Below are 18,660 nucleotides of genomic sequence, written 5' to 3' on the forward strand. Positions count from 1 at the left end.
GCGCTAAAATTAAACTAAGATAAACTTAAAAATCAGAAACTGGTCAGCTGCCTACAGCAATCCCCAAGTGTACAGTTGCTCCCAGAGTCCACCGCCTCAATTTTAGGGTGACTCATTGTCTATTCAGGTATTCCAGAGATGCAGGTACATCAAGTTGATTGTGGAGATTTAATCCGCTGCTCCTGAGGCTGTTGGGAGAAATTTCCCTTTCTCTTCTTTGTTTGCACAGTTCCTGGTGTTCACCTTTGGATTTGGCCCCGCCTCTGCATGTAGGTTGCCCTCTGGCATCTGTTCTTTTCCCAGACAGGAGGTGGTTAAAGGAGCAGCTGATTAGGGGGCTCTGGCCCACTTAGGCCAGGGGGAGGGAGAGTTACAGAATGTGGGGCAAGCTTGTGGTGGCAGAGGCCAGCACGACGTTGCAACGGTTTGAGGCGCACCATGTGTTCTCCTGGGGAAGTTTTCCCTGGATCACAGGACCCTGGCAGTGGCTGGCTGCAGAGGCTCCTGGGAGGGGAGGTGTGGATAGTGACCTGGGCTTGCACACAGGATTCTTGGTGCCTGCAGCAGCAGCATTAGTGTTTCATGCCCGTCTCTGGTGTCTGCGCTGACAGCCACGGCTCGCACCCATCTCTGGAGCTTCTTTAGGCCGGCCTCTGAATCTCCTCTCCTCATGCTCCCCGAAACAATGGTCTCTTGCCTCTTAGGCAGGTCCAGACTTTTTCCCGGACTCCCTCCCGGCTAGCTGTGGCGCACTAGCCCCCTTCAGGCTGTGTTCACGCAGCCAACCCCAGTCCTCTCCCTGGGATCTGACCTCTGAAGCCCAAGCCTCAGCTCCCAGCCCCCACCCGCCTTGGTGGGGAGCATAGAAGCCTCTCAGGCTAGTGAGTGCTGGTCAGCACCGATCGTCTGTGTGTGAATCTCTCCACTTTTCTCTCTGCACCCCTGTTGTTGCACTCTCCTCTGTGGCTCCAGAGCTTCCCACCCCGCCCCTGCCAGTGAACAGGCTTCTTAATGTGTGGAAACTTTTCCTTCTTCACAGCTCCTTGACTGAGGTGCAGGTCCCACCCCTATTTTTTTGTCTGTGTTTTTTCTTTTACCCTACCCAGGTACGTAGGGAGTTTCTTGCTTTTGGGGAAGTGTGAGGTCTTCTGCCAGTGTTCAGTAGATGTTCTGCTGGAGTTGTTCCACACGTAGATGTATTTTTGATGTACCTGTGGGGAGGAAGGAGACCTCCATGTCTTACTCCTCCGCCATCTTGAAGGTCCTCCCACTGAATGTTTTTTATACATGTCTTTTCTAAGGAAAAAAAAAGGATATGAAGGTGGTTGAATGCGTTTTTATAATGTGGCTCTAAATCTGTACATTTTAATGGATACTTTCATTAAAAATTAGTACTGGGCTTCCCTGGTGGTGCAGTGGTTGAGAGTCCGCCTGCCGATGGGGACACAGGTTCATGCCCCGGTCCGGGAAGATCCCACATGCCGCGGAGCCGCTGGGCCCGTGAGCCATGGCCGCTGAGCCTGCGCGTACGGAGCATGTGCTCCGCAACAGGAGAGGCCACAACAGTGAGAGGCCCACGTATCACACAAAAAAATTAGTACTGAAGAATGCAAATGAGTAAGTAACCCCCATGTGGGTCACTCTTTTAGAGGTGAAAATGTTTACTGAAAAGCAGAGCAGGTCTGATATCACAGATATAGCAGCTTGAAACTTGCTTTCTTGTAGTTGGTCTACATTTCTGCCATTAAAACTAAGCTTTAAATGAACATTTGGGGGCTTCCCTGGTGGTGCAGTGGTTGAGTGTCCGCCTGCTGATGCAGGGCACACGGGTTCGTGCCCCGGTCCAGGAAGATCCCACATGCTGTGGAGCGGCTGGGCCCATGAGCCATGGCCGCTGAGACTGTGCGTCCGGAGCCTGTGCTCTGCAACAGGGGAGGCCACAACAGTGAGAGGCCCATGTACCGCAAAAAAAAAATATATATAGATGAACATTTGGCCACTCAAATGAAGCCTGTTTCTTGCTGGTTGAGTGGTGAAGATAAATAAAAAAGCATCAGACTTGGAGCACAAATGAATATCCTAGATCTGTAATGGCAGAGTTGCCTGGCCTGCCAGGATCACCAAACTATCTCTTGACTTATTTGTGAGAGACAGAGAGAATAATATAGTTTTCTCCCAAGCTTCAGAAATCACACAATATCTTTGAATAGTCTCTGCAATTCATTCAATTATAGATATGTGCTATGTTTTAGCTGTCTTGGCTAACACTGGTGATCAGAAGATTGACCTGGAGTACTTGTTAGAATTCAAGTTCCCAGATTCCTCTTCTAGAGTTTTGGATTCTTTAGGATAAAGAGAAGCCCAACTCTCTGCACTTTTAATAAACACCCAAGTAATGGATTATTTGTTCATCTTTGAAACTATTTCTTTAATTACAGTTACCAGAAGTATTCATGTCTTTTAATACACTAACCAACCAACCAGAGTATTTTAATAAAGATAATACTATTTAACATTTTATTGATTGAAATATTCATGATTACAAATTACATTAGGTTTTGTATTATTGAACACACAATTAAGATGGGTTTTCAACTGTCACTGAATAACTGAAGACAAAATAGAAATCTTTCATTGGCAGGTTCTTAGAGTTGGAAAAATTCTTCAACGATCTATATTCCATCTTCTGTAGTATTGAAGGCTTTGTCTGATCATCTAGGAATTTAAAGCCCTGATGGAGAAGACTAATTGTAGAATCCATTTCACAATAGAATTGCTATAAAAGCCATAGGAATGTGTGGCTGAGGCAGAGTCAGCAACAACCCCAATGACTAAAACCAAATTTTCCACTATCTTCTCTGTAAAGAAAGAAAAAGCAAAAAAGAAAAATTATGCTTAAAAAAGTATTTAATATTGCCTGAGCACTGCACTAAGCCCTTCTCCATGAGGAGAATCTGAATATAAGAGTGCTAGGAGGGCTGTGCTCCCCTTCCTCAAACAGGTAGCTGGGCCCCTCCTTACCCCCCTACCCTACACAGGTCCTCCCAACGACCTGGGGCTACTTGACTCTTCCTACATGCTCAGTCCTGACTCAGCCTTGGAACCCACTGAGGAGAGACCTCAGAGAGGAGGATTAGAGATTGTTTTCATCGTTCTCTAGAAGGAGAAGCCCATTTGGGGATTAAATGAGAGGAAACACCAGTGAGAGGAAATGAGGTGGGAAGTAGGAAGGCTGGCTGAACCTTGAGACTGAGAATTCCCTCGGGGGAATGAGGCAGCAAGGGAGGTTAGGTGGAAGTGTCCTAGCATGCCCTGCTCTCTAAGGAAAGTTTGGAGTCTTGTCAAGGAGATCAGGGGACAAAATGGACCACTGGAGGAGTTCCTTTCTAGCATAAATTGTCCATTGTGATGGATTTAAATTTCTGAAGTCAGTGGCTTTTCTTGCTCAGTTATGCTCCCTGTAGCTTGGAGCTACATCATAGAGGTTCTCATTCAGCCTCTGGAGTTAAGAATTACATTATATCGGTCACCAGACTTCCATTAGTAAGTCACAGCAATTAAATCAAGTTAAAGTAATTGATTTATACAGTTGGGTAACATCCAACAGGGATGGGTATACTTCGAGGTCAAATGAAAACTACTTTTAGGAATGAGACTTAAGGGAAAGGTACCAGTGTGTTTCTTTGGCTTTAACAGAGAAAGTACAGTTATTTTCCATCTATACTGTGACCTGGCTATCAGAAAAATGGAGGTTCCTATAATTTTGTGATTGTTTCTTCATTATTTTGGATGAGCCAATATTTAGTCTTGTGTTCTTACAGCTTTTCACTGCAGAAAACACATTTATTGGAGTACGTTCGGCCATTCGTTGCACAGATTGGGTCCATTTCTCTGGTGCAAAAATGTAACCGATCCACATACACGTTACATTCTGGCTGTTAAACAGACAACATAAAAATTTTCAGATAATAAACTTTTTGAATAAAATATTTTTTATTCCTAATACAAAATGGTATGCATCAAAATGAAATATATTCTACAGTCTATATTGAGATTTAAAAATAGACATAAGTCATGCACAGAGACATAAAAATATTTTGATATATTTTTGCAACCCCAATATTTTTTGTATTTTTTAAAAACATACAAATGGCTAAACGCATTTTAATAATTTAGCCACTCTGCCCCTACTTCACCTCATACATGGATCAGATTTTCACCATTATCTCATACCACAAAAAATTATAAAAGTGAATTTGTTATAATTCTTCTGTTTTCCTCAATAGTTTCACTAATAGATAATCTGATAGTTTCAGATTATCACTGTATATGTATGTGTTCATATATATGTTTGTATATATGTAGTTAACCATATACGTGTATATATATAATTTGTGTAGTGATGGCAGTGTTGGTAATTTACATAAATAAACAATAGTGTGTGTATCCTTACATGAGCTGCTTTTTAGGCATCTTTAAAAATGTTTGTTTAGATGTTTAGAAATACAGTTGATTTTCTTCACCTCTATGTAATATTCCAATCTGTGATTTTATGAAAATTATTTTATATTCCTGTAAGTGGAAAATTAGGGTTTTTTAAAAATAAATATCTGTTTGAGTCCCTGCTTTCAATTTTATTTTACTTATTTTTTAAAATTTTATTTATTTTTGGCTGCATTGGGTCTTCATTGCTGTGTGCAGGCTTTCTCTAGCTGCAGCAAGCAGGGGCTACTCATCGCATTGGCTTCTCTTGTTGCGGTGCACAAGCTCTAGGTGCACAGGCTTCAGTAGTTGTGGCTCGTGGGCTCTAGAGCACAGGCTCAGTAGTTGTGGCACACCAGCTTAGCTGCTCCGCGGCACGTGGGATCTTCCCGGACCAGGGCTTGAACCCGTGTTCCCTGCATTGACAGGTGGATTCTTAACCACTGCACCACCAGGGAAGCCCAAAATTAGTTGTTGTTGTTTTTTGCGGTACGCGGGCCTCTCACTGTTGTGGCCTCTCCCGTTGCGGAGCATAGGCTCCGGACGCACAGGCTCAGTGGCCATGGCTCACGGGCCCAGCCGCTCCGCGGTATGTGAGATCTTCCTGGACTGGGGCACGAACCCGTGTCCCCTGCATCGGCAGGTGGACTCTCAACCACTGTGCCACCAGGGAAGCCCCCTAAATTAGTTTTTTTTAATCCTCTTCTTTTTCTAGGGTGAACAATTCCACTTTAAACACTGTTTTTTGATGCCTGTATATAACAAGGTTTATGCTCAATAATAAAACTGTGAATAATGGGATATTTTTACCTTGTCTGAAATGACGGATGGTTTTATATAGCTGGCAAGATTCTATTTCTTGAACTTAGTGTAAGAATGACACTTCATCTTACTTTTTGAAGGACTATTCTGTTATAGATATTTTTGATAAAATTTGCTGTTAAAACTTAAAATATAAAAAAAATTAAAAGTTTACCTTTTTCAATTCCCACATTAATCAGTATGAACTTACAGTTTCACGTGTCTCTCTTAAGGGTACAAAAGCAGTTTCTGCAACCATCACACAAAAGGTAAATTGAAAAGAAGACGACGAACAGGGGAAAACAGTGTCTCTGGTGGGAAGTACCCACATCTATGCAAATCACCTACTCAAACACAGCAAGTAATGAGGTGAGGCTTTTGTGGTAGTATCAAAATAATCATCTCACAAAATAACTTCAAATCTGGAAACAGAATTCTAAATTCATCTCACTCTGAAAAATAACTTTAAGTATGGCTTAATAATCACCAAACCCTGCTGTGAAGATACCACTTTTTTTCATTTTTATAAATAGAGACATCCTAGTCAGAGAAGACAATGCCTTGCTTAAGGCCACTTAATATGAAGAAGTTAATTACTACTTAGTATTCAACTCGAGTATCATGGATCTCGTTAATATCTCACAGCTACTTTACTCTGAAATTCATGGGCCATCTTGTGCTTTAAGAAAGATAAGTTTTCAGCAGAGGGATCAATTACTTCTTTCCTTACACAAAGCCTTGACTTTAGTGGACTCAGAGCTGGCAAACAACAAATAGGATTGTCAAGGATACCAGATCTAGAGGACTTTTTTACTGCCCACACTCTGCATTTAGCAACGATGAAATCTGACCTCCAAAAAGGGGGAAAAAATCAGGTAAATATCTTTAATCATAAATAAACAGAAAACTAAATTTTACTGCTCATTCTAACCCCCTCTGTCTCTACCCTTCTAAGGTGGGAAATGAGAAAAAGCAATCTACTGATGTAATTTTTAAATAGGTATTTGTAACATTTCATTTTGCCCGTTTAAGTATTACATACCCAACAGCAATCTCCTTCATTCCTAGATAATAGCAGTTGTTTCCTACATTTCCTAAAATATGTTAGTTGCTTCATCCAGGTCTGAAAATTTTACTCACCAAAATAAAGAGGACATGCCAAGCCAATAATGAAAATAACTTTGATCCATGCTGAGAAGAGAGACATCTTATCAAGTCTGTAGAATAAATGCATAGGAATGCTTATAACACATGGCACAGGGACAAATTGCCCATTTCCAAATGAAAGTTTCTTACAGCTAAGGGAACTGCCCCCCTCTCCTAGGTTTGTAATTATGGTGGGAATCTTCCCCCCAACCCACAGGACATACATGTGAACAGAAGGCCTTGTAGAAGACTTGAGAGAAACACTAGGACAAGTTCTCTTTGCCCATTTAAGGAGGAGCGGTTTACCCTCCCAACCCTTGGATCAGCCAAGGAGCCTGGCTGCATTTAAAGAAATATGCACTTTGGAATTTCAGTTTTTCCTCAGAAAACAGAAATAGTTATTTCAGCAAGGACTGACCTGCAGCAGTCCTCACAGCAATGTGACACACCAGGGCTACCTCCACAGCATCCCCACCTGACCTACCTGAAACAGAGAAGGCTGTGGAGAGTGAGGTCTGCAGCTCCAGGGACTGTGCCTATTTTGATTCCCTTTCCTTCTCAACCACTTCCCCCAGCTGAAGAGTCTCCTTTATTGGAGTGTTGGTGACCAGCCTGGTGGGGTAAAACAGATGGCCCCCAGCAGATAAGACCCTGAGGTTTTCTGTGTTCTTCCTCACGAAGATCATCTCTCAGCAGGGGTTTGGGACAATTTTATCTGATGAACACATGTATGAGGAAGGGAGAAGGTGACAACAATTCTTTGAAACTCTAAGGTACAGAAGAGATGGGAAGCTTTCCGAGTTCCTGAGTTGAAAATAAAGGATAATCAAAACAAGAAAGAAAAGAACGAGTTTGGGGAACTATAATTAGATACATACCTACACCCTTAGTATTTTGAAGGACAGTAGAAGTCCATTAGACTCAATGGGAGATTTGATTTTTATTAAACTTTTTTTTTTTATTAAACTTTTTATCTTGAGTTGAATGGAGATTCTCATCAAGCCGTAAGCACTAATGCGGAGAGTTCTTGTGTTCCTTTTAATCAATTTCCCCCACTGAGAACATCTTGTAAAATTATGGTACAAATTCACAACCAAGAATGTTCAAAAAGACTGTCAGGGCAACCAGCTATGGAAACCTGAGGTAGAGGACAGAATGTGAATATTAAGAAGAGAAAGAAGGCTTGGGAATGAAATTGAGACCACAGGGGACAATGCCCTCAACTATATGATGAATAATTTGATCTTTACCTCAAAGTAAAGTGGGAAACTGTGCAGGGTTGGAAGTAGTAGGAAGAGGTATATAATATGAGCTATTTAATTAATCTGCTTCACAGTCTGACTCTGTGGGAAGAACTTTGGCAAATGAAAGTCCTGAGTTCAAATGCCATCTACCACTGAGTAACCTTGAGACAATATTCAGACTTCCTAATCCACTATTTACTAATTTTAAATGTGGGAATAATTTCTGTCTCAACGATTTGCCATAAATATTAGGGATAAAATATTAAAACAGGATGCACTTAAAGTTGTGCTAGATTACATGTGTCACCCTAACCGAACCTTTTTTTCTTTCAGTGAAGAAAGCCAAGATTGAGAAAAGAACCTTTGAGTCTAGCACTGTTCCGTGCCAATTTAATGGGAGGATACAAAATCTGGTAAGTGCTAAAATTTTTCCTTTATTATAGGAAGTTATTATGCTTTCGCTAGATTTTGAATTATTTACATAGATACCATCAGAGACATCTGTGCAGATAATCCTTCTGGCACACGACCTTGGAGGGTAAAATTAAACTGAAGTTTAGAGTTGAAGTGATTGTACAGTCCTTGAATCCCACAACACTGGATTTTTTCTCTTATGTGCATTCATTAGCAGAGGTTAAGAGCAGAAGACACTGCCTATGAGATACAACAGGCCATGAGGTTTCTAAATTAACCATGAAAGGGAATGTTAGATGTGTGGGTTATTTGATGCATATTTTTTCTGAAAATGTTTAATGTGCATAAATACATTTATACTGCAAAGTTACAGATATTTAATATACAACTATACTAAAATCACATATAAATATATGCATATGTGTATATATGCAGATATATGCATGTGTATATATGTCTATATATGTATGTATATAATTCTGTATATCTATATATTCACAAATATACTAACATTTACATGTAATAACACATATATATGTAATAACATTAACAATATAGATACATATATATATATACACACACACAGAGCATATAGATAGATATACGTAGATATCTATATATGTAAGTTATCTAAGTGAGCCCTAAATGTCATCACAAGTATCCTCATAAAAGGGAGACTGAAGAAGATTTGATGCAGACACACAAAGAAGGCCAAATGAAGATGGAGTTAAGAGAGATCTGAAGATGCTGGCCCTAAAGATGACTGGTGATAAATAGATAGATAAAAATAGAGACAGAAGAATAAAATCAAGACATTTCTCTGTAACTCAGTTTTTCATTTAACAATCAATGGTATATCTTCATATAAGCATATACAAACACACAATTCCTTTTAAGTTATTCTTGCTACCAGTGTTGTAATGAACATGGTTGTGCAGGTCACTACATGCTCATTCAATTAGTTCTATATTTTTAGTAGTTGCATTTTTGAGTCACATAATATGTGCAGTTTAAATTTTAAAGATAAGACCAGTTTACTTCCTGAAAGCCTTATATCATCTTACTATGAAAAAGACAGATTACAAGTATGGTTGGTTCTCTGTATCTCACCAAATGAGTGTCATCTGAAATATTCATGTTTTCACACTCACAGTTAAATATATACAAAAATATAAAATGTATATATTTGGATGATTTTGTTCAGTGACAAAATTTCTCCATCTGGAAATAAGCTGAAATTGTTTATTAAATAAGTTAATGAAGTCATAATTTCTATTTTTTTACTTTTAAGAATTTTCATCTACAAACATGGTTTAACTTCCAAATTATTTAAGTGCTGAATATGTGAAGAAAATATTCCTCTCTAATTAACACAATTCATAGTTATGTTCTGTAAATGAGAAATTTGGAAATCTCTGGAGAAACTTCCTGTTATATATACATATACAAATGGAACAACTTATTTGAAGTGGTGATGGGTGAACTTTGGCTACCCGGCCTCTTTTGTCTATTTAGAGTTAACTGTAGCTGGAGAACGCTGAACTACATGTCTGTGTTTCCTCTCTAATATTCCAAAGTTTATGGTGCTTAGGAGATCCTGTTAGATGATCCCTGAGCACAAGATAATGCAGTCTGTTTTACACTGTCACAAGGTTCCCCTGCCCCAAATATATATTCCAGCTTTATTGAGTATGACATAACAGGCATACCTTGGAGATACGGAAGGATTTGGTTCCAGACTGCTGAAACAAAGTGAATATTGCAATGAAATAAGTAACACAAATTTTTTCGTTTCCCAATGCAAAAAATTATGTTTACACTATACATATGTAGCCTATTAAGTGTGCCATAGCACTGTGTCTTAGAAACAATGTACATGCCTTAATTTAAAAATACTTTATTGCTAAAATATGCTAACCATTATCTGACAACACAGGGTTGCCACAAACCTTCAATTTTCAAAAAACACAGTATCTGAAAAGTACAATAAAGGAAAGCATGCCAAAAGACTAATGAACATAGATGAAACAGTCCCCAACAAAATATTAGCAAACCTAATTCAACAGTATGTTAAAAGGATCATACAACATGATCCAGTGAGGTTCATCCCAGGGATACAAGGATGGTTCAATTTCCAGAAATCAAACAATATGATACACCACACTAACAAACTGAAGAATAAACGTCATAATGATTATCTCAATAGATGCAGAAAAAGCTTTTGACAAAATTCAACATCCATTTGTGATAAAAAAGTGAGTATAGACAGAACACACCTCAACATAGTAAATGCTATCTATGACAAGTCCACAGCTAACATTATACTCAATGGTGAAAAGTAGAAAGCATTTCCTACAAGATCAGGAAAAAGACAAAGATGCCCACTCTTGCCACTTTTATTCAACATAGTATTGGAAGTCTAGCTGCAGCCATCAGAAAAGAAAAAGAAATAAAAGGAATCAAAATTGGAAAGGAAGAAGTAAAACTGTCACTGACTGTAGATGACATGATACTATACACAGAAAATCTTAAAGATGCCACCAAAAAAACTACTAAAGCTCAGCAATGAATTCAGCAAAGTTGGAAGATACAAAATTAATATACAGAAATCTATTGCATTTCTATATACTAACAATGAACTATTAGAAAAGAAAATTAAGAAATGAACACCATTAAGAAACTAAGAAAACAATTGCATCAAAAAAATAAAATACCTAGGAATAAAAAGACCTGCACCCAGAAAATATAAGAAACTGGATGAAAGAAGTTGACAATGACACAAACAGATGGAAACATTTGCTGTGATGGAAAGATTTACCATGCTCATGGATTTGAAGAATTAATGTTATTAAAATGATCATAGTACCCAAGACAATCTACAGATTCAGTGCCAAAACATCAAAGGCATTTTTCACAGAACTAGAACAAACAGTCCTAGAATTTGTATGGAAACACAAAAGACCCTGAATAGCCAAAACAATCTTGAGAAAGAAGAACAAAGCTGGAGGTATCACACGCCCTGATTTCAAACTATACTACAAAGCACCATGATCAAAACAGTATGGTACTGGCACGAAAACTGACACATAGATCAGTGGAGCAAAATAAGACCCCAAAAATGAACCCATACTTATATGGGCAATTTATCTACAACAAAGGAGGCAAGAATATACAATGCAGAAAAGACAGCCTCTTCTATAAATGATGTTAGGAAAATTGGACAGCTACACACATAAGGATCAAACTGGACTCTTCTCTCACACCAGGCACAAAAATAAATTCAAAATGGATTAAATATTTAAATGTTAAGACCTAAAACCATAAAACTTTTTGAAGAAAACATAAGCAGTACACTCTTTGACATAAGTCTTAGCAATTTTGTTTTTGGATATGTCTCCTCAGGCAAGGAAGACAAAAGCAAAAAAACCCAAATGGGACTACATCAAACTAAAAAGCTTTTGGACAGAGAAGGAAACTATCAACAAATCTAAAAGGCTGCCTACTGAATGTGGGAAGATATGTGCAAACTTATTTCTCACAAGGGATTAATATCCAAAATATACAAAAAACTCATATAACTCAGTATGAGAAAAACAAACAACCCAATTAAAAATTGGGCAGAGGACCTGAATAGACATGTTTCCAAAGAAGATCTACAGATGGCCAACAGGCACATGAAAAGATGCTCAACATCACTAATCATCAGGGAAATGCAAATCAAAACCAAAATGATATATCACCTCATATCTGTCAGAATGGCTACTATCAGAAAGACAACAAATAACAAATGTTGGCAAGGATGTAGAGAAAGGGGGACCCTCATGCACTGTTGGTGAGAATGTAAATTGGTGACGTCTCAATGGAAAACAGTATGGAGATTCCTCAAAAATTAAAAAAAAGAACTACCATATGATCCAGCAATTCTACTCCTGGGTATTTATGCAAAAAAAAAAAAAAAAAAAAAAAAAAAAAGAAAAGAAAAAACCCCCACTAAGTTGAAAATATAGATTCACCCCTATATTCATTCCAACATTATTTACAGTAACCAACATACAGAAGCAACTTAAGTGCCCAATCAATAGATGAATGTATAAAGAAGATGTGATAGTGATACACACACACACACACACGCCAGAGTATTATTTAGCTATAACAAAGAACAAAATCTTGCCATTTGCAGCAACATGGATGAACATAGAGGGTATTATGCTAATTGAAATAATTCAGACAGAGAAAGACAAATACTATATGATTTCACTTATACGTACAATCTAAAAAACAAAAACAAATGAAACGAAACACAACTAAACAGAAACAGAGTCACAGATACAGAGAACAAACCAGTAGTTGTCAGATGTCAGAGGGGAGGGGGTTGGGGGCTGAAGAGAAATAGGGGAGACAGATTAAGAGGTACAAACTTTCAGTTACAAAATAAATCAATCACAGCTATGAAATGTACAGTGTGGGGAATCCAGTCAATAATTATGCAATATCTTTGTGTGGTGACAGAAGACAATTAGATTTATCATGGTGATCATTTTGAAATGTACAGAAATATAGAATCACTATGTGTGTACCAGGAACCAACACAGTGTTGTAGGTCAATTATACTTCAAAAACAAACTCATGGAAAAAGAGATCAGATTTGTGGTTACCAAAGATAGGGGGTGAGGAGAGATGGAATTGTATGAAAGTAGTTGAAAGGTAAAAACTTCCAGTTATAAGATAAATAAGTACTAGGCTTGCAATGAACAACATGTTAAATATAATTAACACTGCTGAGCATTATATATGAAAGTTAAAAGAGTAAATCCTAAGAGTTCTCATCACAAGAAAAAATTTTTTTCTATTTCTCTAATTTTGTATCTGTATGGGATGATGGATGTTCACTAAACTTACTATAATTATTTCATGATATATGTAAGTCAAATCATTACGCTGTACATCTTAAACTTACACAGTGCTGTATGTCGATTATATCTCAATAAAACTGGAAGAGAAAAAAGAGGTATGCAGTAACAATTGTTGGTGAGGATGTGGAGGAAACGGAATTCTCATACATTACTGGTGGGAATGGTTAAGAAGATACAGCCACTTTGAAAAATACACTGATAGGTTCTGGAAGAGCGCAAGATAAACCTACCATACAAAGCATCCATTCTACTCTTGGGTGTTTAACCAAGAAAAAATGAAAAGAAAAAAAGACTTGTATAGTAATGTTCATAGCACCATTTTTCTTAATAACCAAAAAGTGGCAACAATTCCAGTGTTCATAACCTAGTGAAAAAGTAAAACAAAACATGGTATATCAATATAAAATGGAATACTATTGAACATTAAAAAGTAATGAACTACTGATGTATAAGCTACAGTGTGAATGAACCACAAAAACCTGTAAAATGGAAGCAGATATAAAAACAACATACTGTTTCATTGTCTTTACAGAAAATGTCTAGAAAAGGTAAAACAAGAGAATACAATGTAGATGAGTAGTTGCCTTGGGTTGGGGGTAGGAAGAGGGCATGACCTCCAAAGGATGAGAGGCACATATTTGGGGGTGATGTAAACACTCTAAACTTTAATTGTGTTGATGGTTGCTTATCTCTCTCCCTCTCTCTCTCTCCCTCTCTCTATATATTTCAATTATTACATCATGTCTAAAACTGATTAATTTTGGGTATGTAATTACAACAATAAACTGGTTTTTAAAAAGAATAAAATTTCAAGCTTTGTATTCAAACTCTCTTTACCAAAAGGTCAGGTTTAAAATACTGTAAGATTTCCTGTGTCTCATTTTCATAATATGTAAAATAGAGAGCTGATGTCTACCTAATGTGATCCTTAGAAGAACTGAGTTAGGTAACATGTAGAAAACTGTTTCACAGAGCTTTTGAGGAGAACAGTCATGCAAAAAGGAGGATTTCCATTCATTAGTGGATAATACTTTTAATCGATAACATTTAAATTCCTAGATGATAAGTAAAGCAGAGCTGATCATTGTTATCTTATTTCTCGCATCTAAATAGGGCTTGACACATAGACCTTTATTTATGTGGAATTTTAAAAAAAAGAATACATAAATGAATACACATGTTCACTGAAGAACTTTTTCACAAAGTCCTCTGCAAAGAAAAAGTGGTGCAATTGGCCGAAAGCATTTTTATAACGTTGCTCTACAAATTAACATTCTAATGGATACTTTCCTTAAGAGGGATATTTGAGATTTTAAATGATTTAATAGCTCCCACACTGATTACTCTTTAGATGTAAAAGTATCTATTGATAAGAACAGCATGCCTAGCATAGCCTATGTCATAGATTCCCAGTTGTCATTCAACAGTCAACCTACATTTCTGCCACTACATTCAAGGTCTGAATGATCCTTTGGGCACACAACTAAAGCCTGCTTCTTGTGGCTGGAAAACTGAGACTAATGGAGAGACATCTGACTTGGCTCTAATAAAGCAAGTCCTAAGTCAATAAAGGCCGTGTTGCTTCTCATCCCAGGAGCACCCACTTACCTCTCAACTGACTTGTGATCAAGAATGAAAAACATAGAAATTTTTCCCAAGCCTCATAAATCTTATATTATCTTTCTATACATTCTGAAATTTATTCAATTATAGACATACCCGAGGTCTTAGAGTCAGTATTACCTAAGATTCATGATCATAATATTACCTGGGGTGCTTGTTAGATTTCAATTTCCCATAAACCTCTCCTAGAAGTTCTGAATCTTTAGAACAGACAGAATCCAGTTATCTGTACTTTTTTTTTTGGTGGTACGCGGGCCTCTCACTGTTGCGGCCTCTCCCGTTGAGGAGCACAGGCTCCGGATGCGCAGGCTCAGCGGCCATGGCTCACGGGTCCCAGCTGCTCCGTGGCATGTGGGATCTTCCCAGACCGGGGCACGAACCCGTGTCCTCTGCATCGGCAGGCGGACTCTCAACCACTGTGCCACCAGGGAAGCCCTGTACTTTTTATAAATACCCAAGTAATCTAATATTTGGTCATATTTGGAAAATATCTTTTTGGCTATAGGTATCAAAAATTGTTTATGTCTTAACCCATTACCCAACGAAATAAACAACGGGCATGTTAAAATAAAATGTAACACCATTTAACATTTCATGGAGCAAAATATTTAGGGTTTTAAATTGCATTAGGTTTTACATTATCAAACATATAACTAAGATACTAATTTTTCAAACTGTCATTGAAGAACTGAACATAGAGAGTAAAAATGCTGAAATGAAAGGATCTTAAAGTTAGAAAGAACTTGGAATATACTACATTCCACCTTGTATTCTACCGGGTTCACCTGGTCCTCTAAGAATGGAAGACCCCGATTCTGCAACTCTAATTGTCTGTAGAATCCACTGCAAAATGGGATCACAGTAGAAGTTGTAGGAATGTGTTGCTCCAGGAAAAAGTCAGCATTCACTATAATGAGCAATAGCAAATTTGCCACCACTTTTTCTGTAGAAAGAATCAGACAGAAAGTGAAAAAAAATTATTAAAAGAACACAGAAAATTAAACACTGTGGCAGTACACAAAATGTTTCTAAATGAGGAGATCTGAACTATGGGACATTACAGAAAGGCTGTGCTCTACTTCCAGAAGGAGCTGGACCCTGCCTGCTCCCCTGCCTTATACATGTCCTCTCCCTACTGTGGGGCTGTTTGATCCTTCCTACCTGCTCAGTCCTGACTCAGTCTTTGGACTAGACCTAAGAAAGGAAGTCATTAGGCATTGTGTTAATCCAGATTTTCCAAGAGGCAGAAACAATTTTGGGAGTAAGTGGGCAAAGATTTTATGAGGAACACATGTGTAACAAAATGGGGGAGTGTTGCAGAAAAGGCTGGCAAAGCTTTAGACCACAAACTCCTTCCGAGTGGAGGAGAGGGGGATGTGAGTTTGGGTGGAGGTGTCCTAGACTGCTCTGCACTCTCAGGAAGGTTTTAAAGGCCATGATGATTTCAGGAGACAAAGTTGACAATCACATGATTTCAGTGTGTAATCATGAGTCTGTTCTTTGCTCAATTATGCCCCCTGTGGCTGGAGGTCTGCAAGGCTGATTCTCATGACTTCAGTGAGATCTTCTGTTGAGCATCAGAGCTTTGGAATAACATCATCTTGGCCACTAGTCAGCCATTAGTAGTTCATAATCAATTAAATTAAGCTAAGTTAACTAGTTCTTTCATTTGCAAAACATCCAGCATGGTTATAGTGATAGTTTAATACTACTTTCAGAAGTAAGAATTTTAAGACATGGTAGAAGTGTGTCTCCTTGGCTTTTAGAGAAATATTATAGTTATTTTCTGTGTATGTTGTGTCTACATTATCAGCAAATGAATTTTCTTATCATTTCATGATTTTTTAATTACTTTGGAAGAGTAAATATTCACTATTGTGTTCTTACTTGAGTGAACCACAAAAAAAACACATTTATTGCAGTAAGTGTGGCCATTGGTTGCAAAGACTGGATGATATTCTTTTGTGCATGTTTTCACACCACTGTATGGACCCCATTCTACCTGTCAAATATAGAGAGATAATATACATTAGACAATGAATATTTGAATACAATCTTCTTAAATCTTAATATGAAATGCCATACATCCAGAAAAGGATAAATACAATATATGTTTAGATTTAAAGAGAAAACTTTATGGAGTCACATCCAGTAAATAAGAAACTAATATCAGTATTTTTATAGAAATAGTGTATTAACAAAAAGGCCATGCAACTGGCTGAGTTTATTTTTATAATGTAACCAATTTCCCACCCCCACCCATGACCTTCCCCTCCTAGGTGATATTTTTCTTATCACTCTCTCACTCACACAAACACACACACACACAAGAAAGTCACCAAACTGAGTTTCTACCTCCCTCTAGAATTTCACTACATATCAATACATATATATTTTCACTATATTTATATATTTCATAGTTTTGGGTATCTTGGTAATTTTCACAAATAAATGATACAATATGTATTCTATATGCCTTTCTTTTTATACTCCCTTATGACCTTTATTTATACTGATGTTCAGAGCTGTAATTTACTTTCACCCTTAAGTAATATTCCACTATTTGGCCATATAGAAATCATCACTGTCTATTCTCCTACACACTGGTAATTGGGATGGTGCTTTTTTCCCTTTCATTTTGTTAGGATGAATAATTCTACTCTAAACATACTTTCTATAGCTCTCAGTTTTGTGTGCAGCAAGTAACTACCCATGATAGGAAATTTAAGGTAATAGGATAAATACGCTATCACCTTGTATAGACACTGCTAAATGGTTTTGTATTACTTGCTAGATTCTATTTCTTAACCTTGATGTAATAATAATACATACACACTTTTACTTTTTGAAGGAGTGTTTTTTACATTCTGTTTGATCAATTTTGCTGTGATTTTAAAAACTGAAAATGGTTAAAAATTTACATTTCAACTTCCAAATGAACCAGCAGTAACTTACCCAATGCTTGTAACTTGATGTTTTTGTAAGAGCAGTTTCTGCAACCACAGAACAGTTTAAAAAAATAAGAAGCCCACACACACAGTGGCAGTAGAAATCTATGTAAGTGGCCAATTCAAGGAACTACAACTAATGAGGTAAGAATTTTGTAGTAGTAACAAAAACATAAATTCTCAAATATATACAAATCTTAGAAAAAAATAATCCCCCAATTATTCTAGCTTTGTGAAAAATGGTATTATGTATTATATTTTTTAGTAACTCCTAATACCCTGCTTGAAGATACCAATTTTTTAAAGCTCTGTAAAAGAGACATTTCACTGTGATGAAGACAATGCCCTGGGTGAAGTCACTTAAATGTGAAGAAATTCTGCTCGATATCAGGGTATTATTCAATACCTATATAACAGCTCCTTTTATTCCCCTAATTTTATGGGCCACCTTGAACTTTAAGGAAGATAACTGGTCAACAGAGGTATGAATGAGTTCTTTCTTAACACAATGCCTTAATTTCGGGGACTCAGAGCTGATAACTAAAACTTTAGATTTATAAGGAATACCAGATATAGAAGAGCTCATTCTTTCCCCACACTTTGTAATTACAACCATAGAATCTGGGCCCCAAAAGGAAAAATAATTTAGTTAAACGAAGAGATAAGGTCTACTGCCCATTCTAATGCACCACTCTGTTTTAACTTCTCTAATATGGGAAATGAGAAGAAGCAATTCAATGATGAAACATTTAAAAGGAATTTATAGTAAACCCTGTGTCACTTTACCAATTTAAGAATTACGAATCAATGAAACCACCACTACATTCCTACGTTACAGCAAAATGCTTCCTGCATTTCTAGGATATATGAAGTCTTTTCCCCAAGACTGAAAAATTTACTCACCAGAATAAAGAGTAATGGCCAAGATGATGAAAATCACTTTGATCCATGATGAGGTGAGAGGCATTTTATCGAATCTGTCAGAGAAACTCCTCAGGATGTCTGAAACAATGGCACAGAGATACATGGCCCATTTCCAACAGACAGGTAAATGAAATCTAGACAAACTTAGAAAGTGTTTTACTTGTA

At 37.5% G+C, this 18,660-nt stretch overlaps 1 protein-coding gene across 12 annotated transcripts in view; it reads right to left on the reverse strand.

Moving 5' to 3' along the window:
- Positions 1-1,852: 1,852 nt before the first annotated feature.
- The window catches only part of LOC307183679 (uncharacterized protein), a 53,932-nt gene continuing 37,124 nt past the window's right edge, over positions 1,853-18,660 (reverse strand). For 2 of the 12 annotated variants that reach the window (XM_079916533.1, XM_079916534.1), the window contains exons 2-5: positions 18,475-18,573; positions 17,579-17,616; positions 16,511-16,625; positions 13,374-15,566 (exon numbers count right to left, since the gene is read on the reverse strand). In XM_079916533.1, coding sequence (XP_079772659.1) covers positions 15,301-15,566; positions 16,511-16,625; positions 17,579-17,616; positions 18,475-18,573 — 518 coding nt within the window. In that variant the 3' untranslated portion in view covers positions 13,374-15,300. The other 10 variants (XR_013827551.1, XR_013827553.1, XM_079916535.1 and 7 more) reach the window with 10 other exon arrangements.

Source organism: Stenella coeruleoalba (genome assembly GCF_951394435.1).
Source record: "Stenella coeruleoalba genome assembly, chromosome: 3".
Lineage (NCBI taxonomy): Eukaryota > Metazoa > Chordata > Mammalia > Artiodactyla > Delphinidae > Stenella > Stenella coeruleoalba.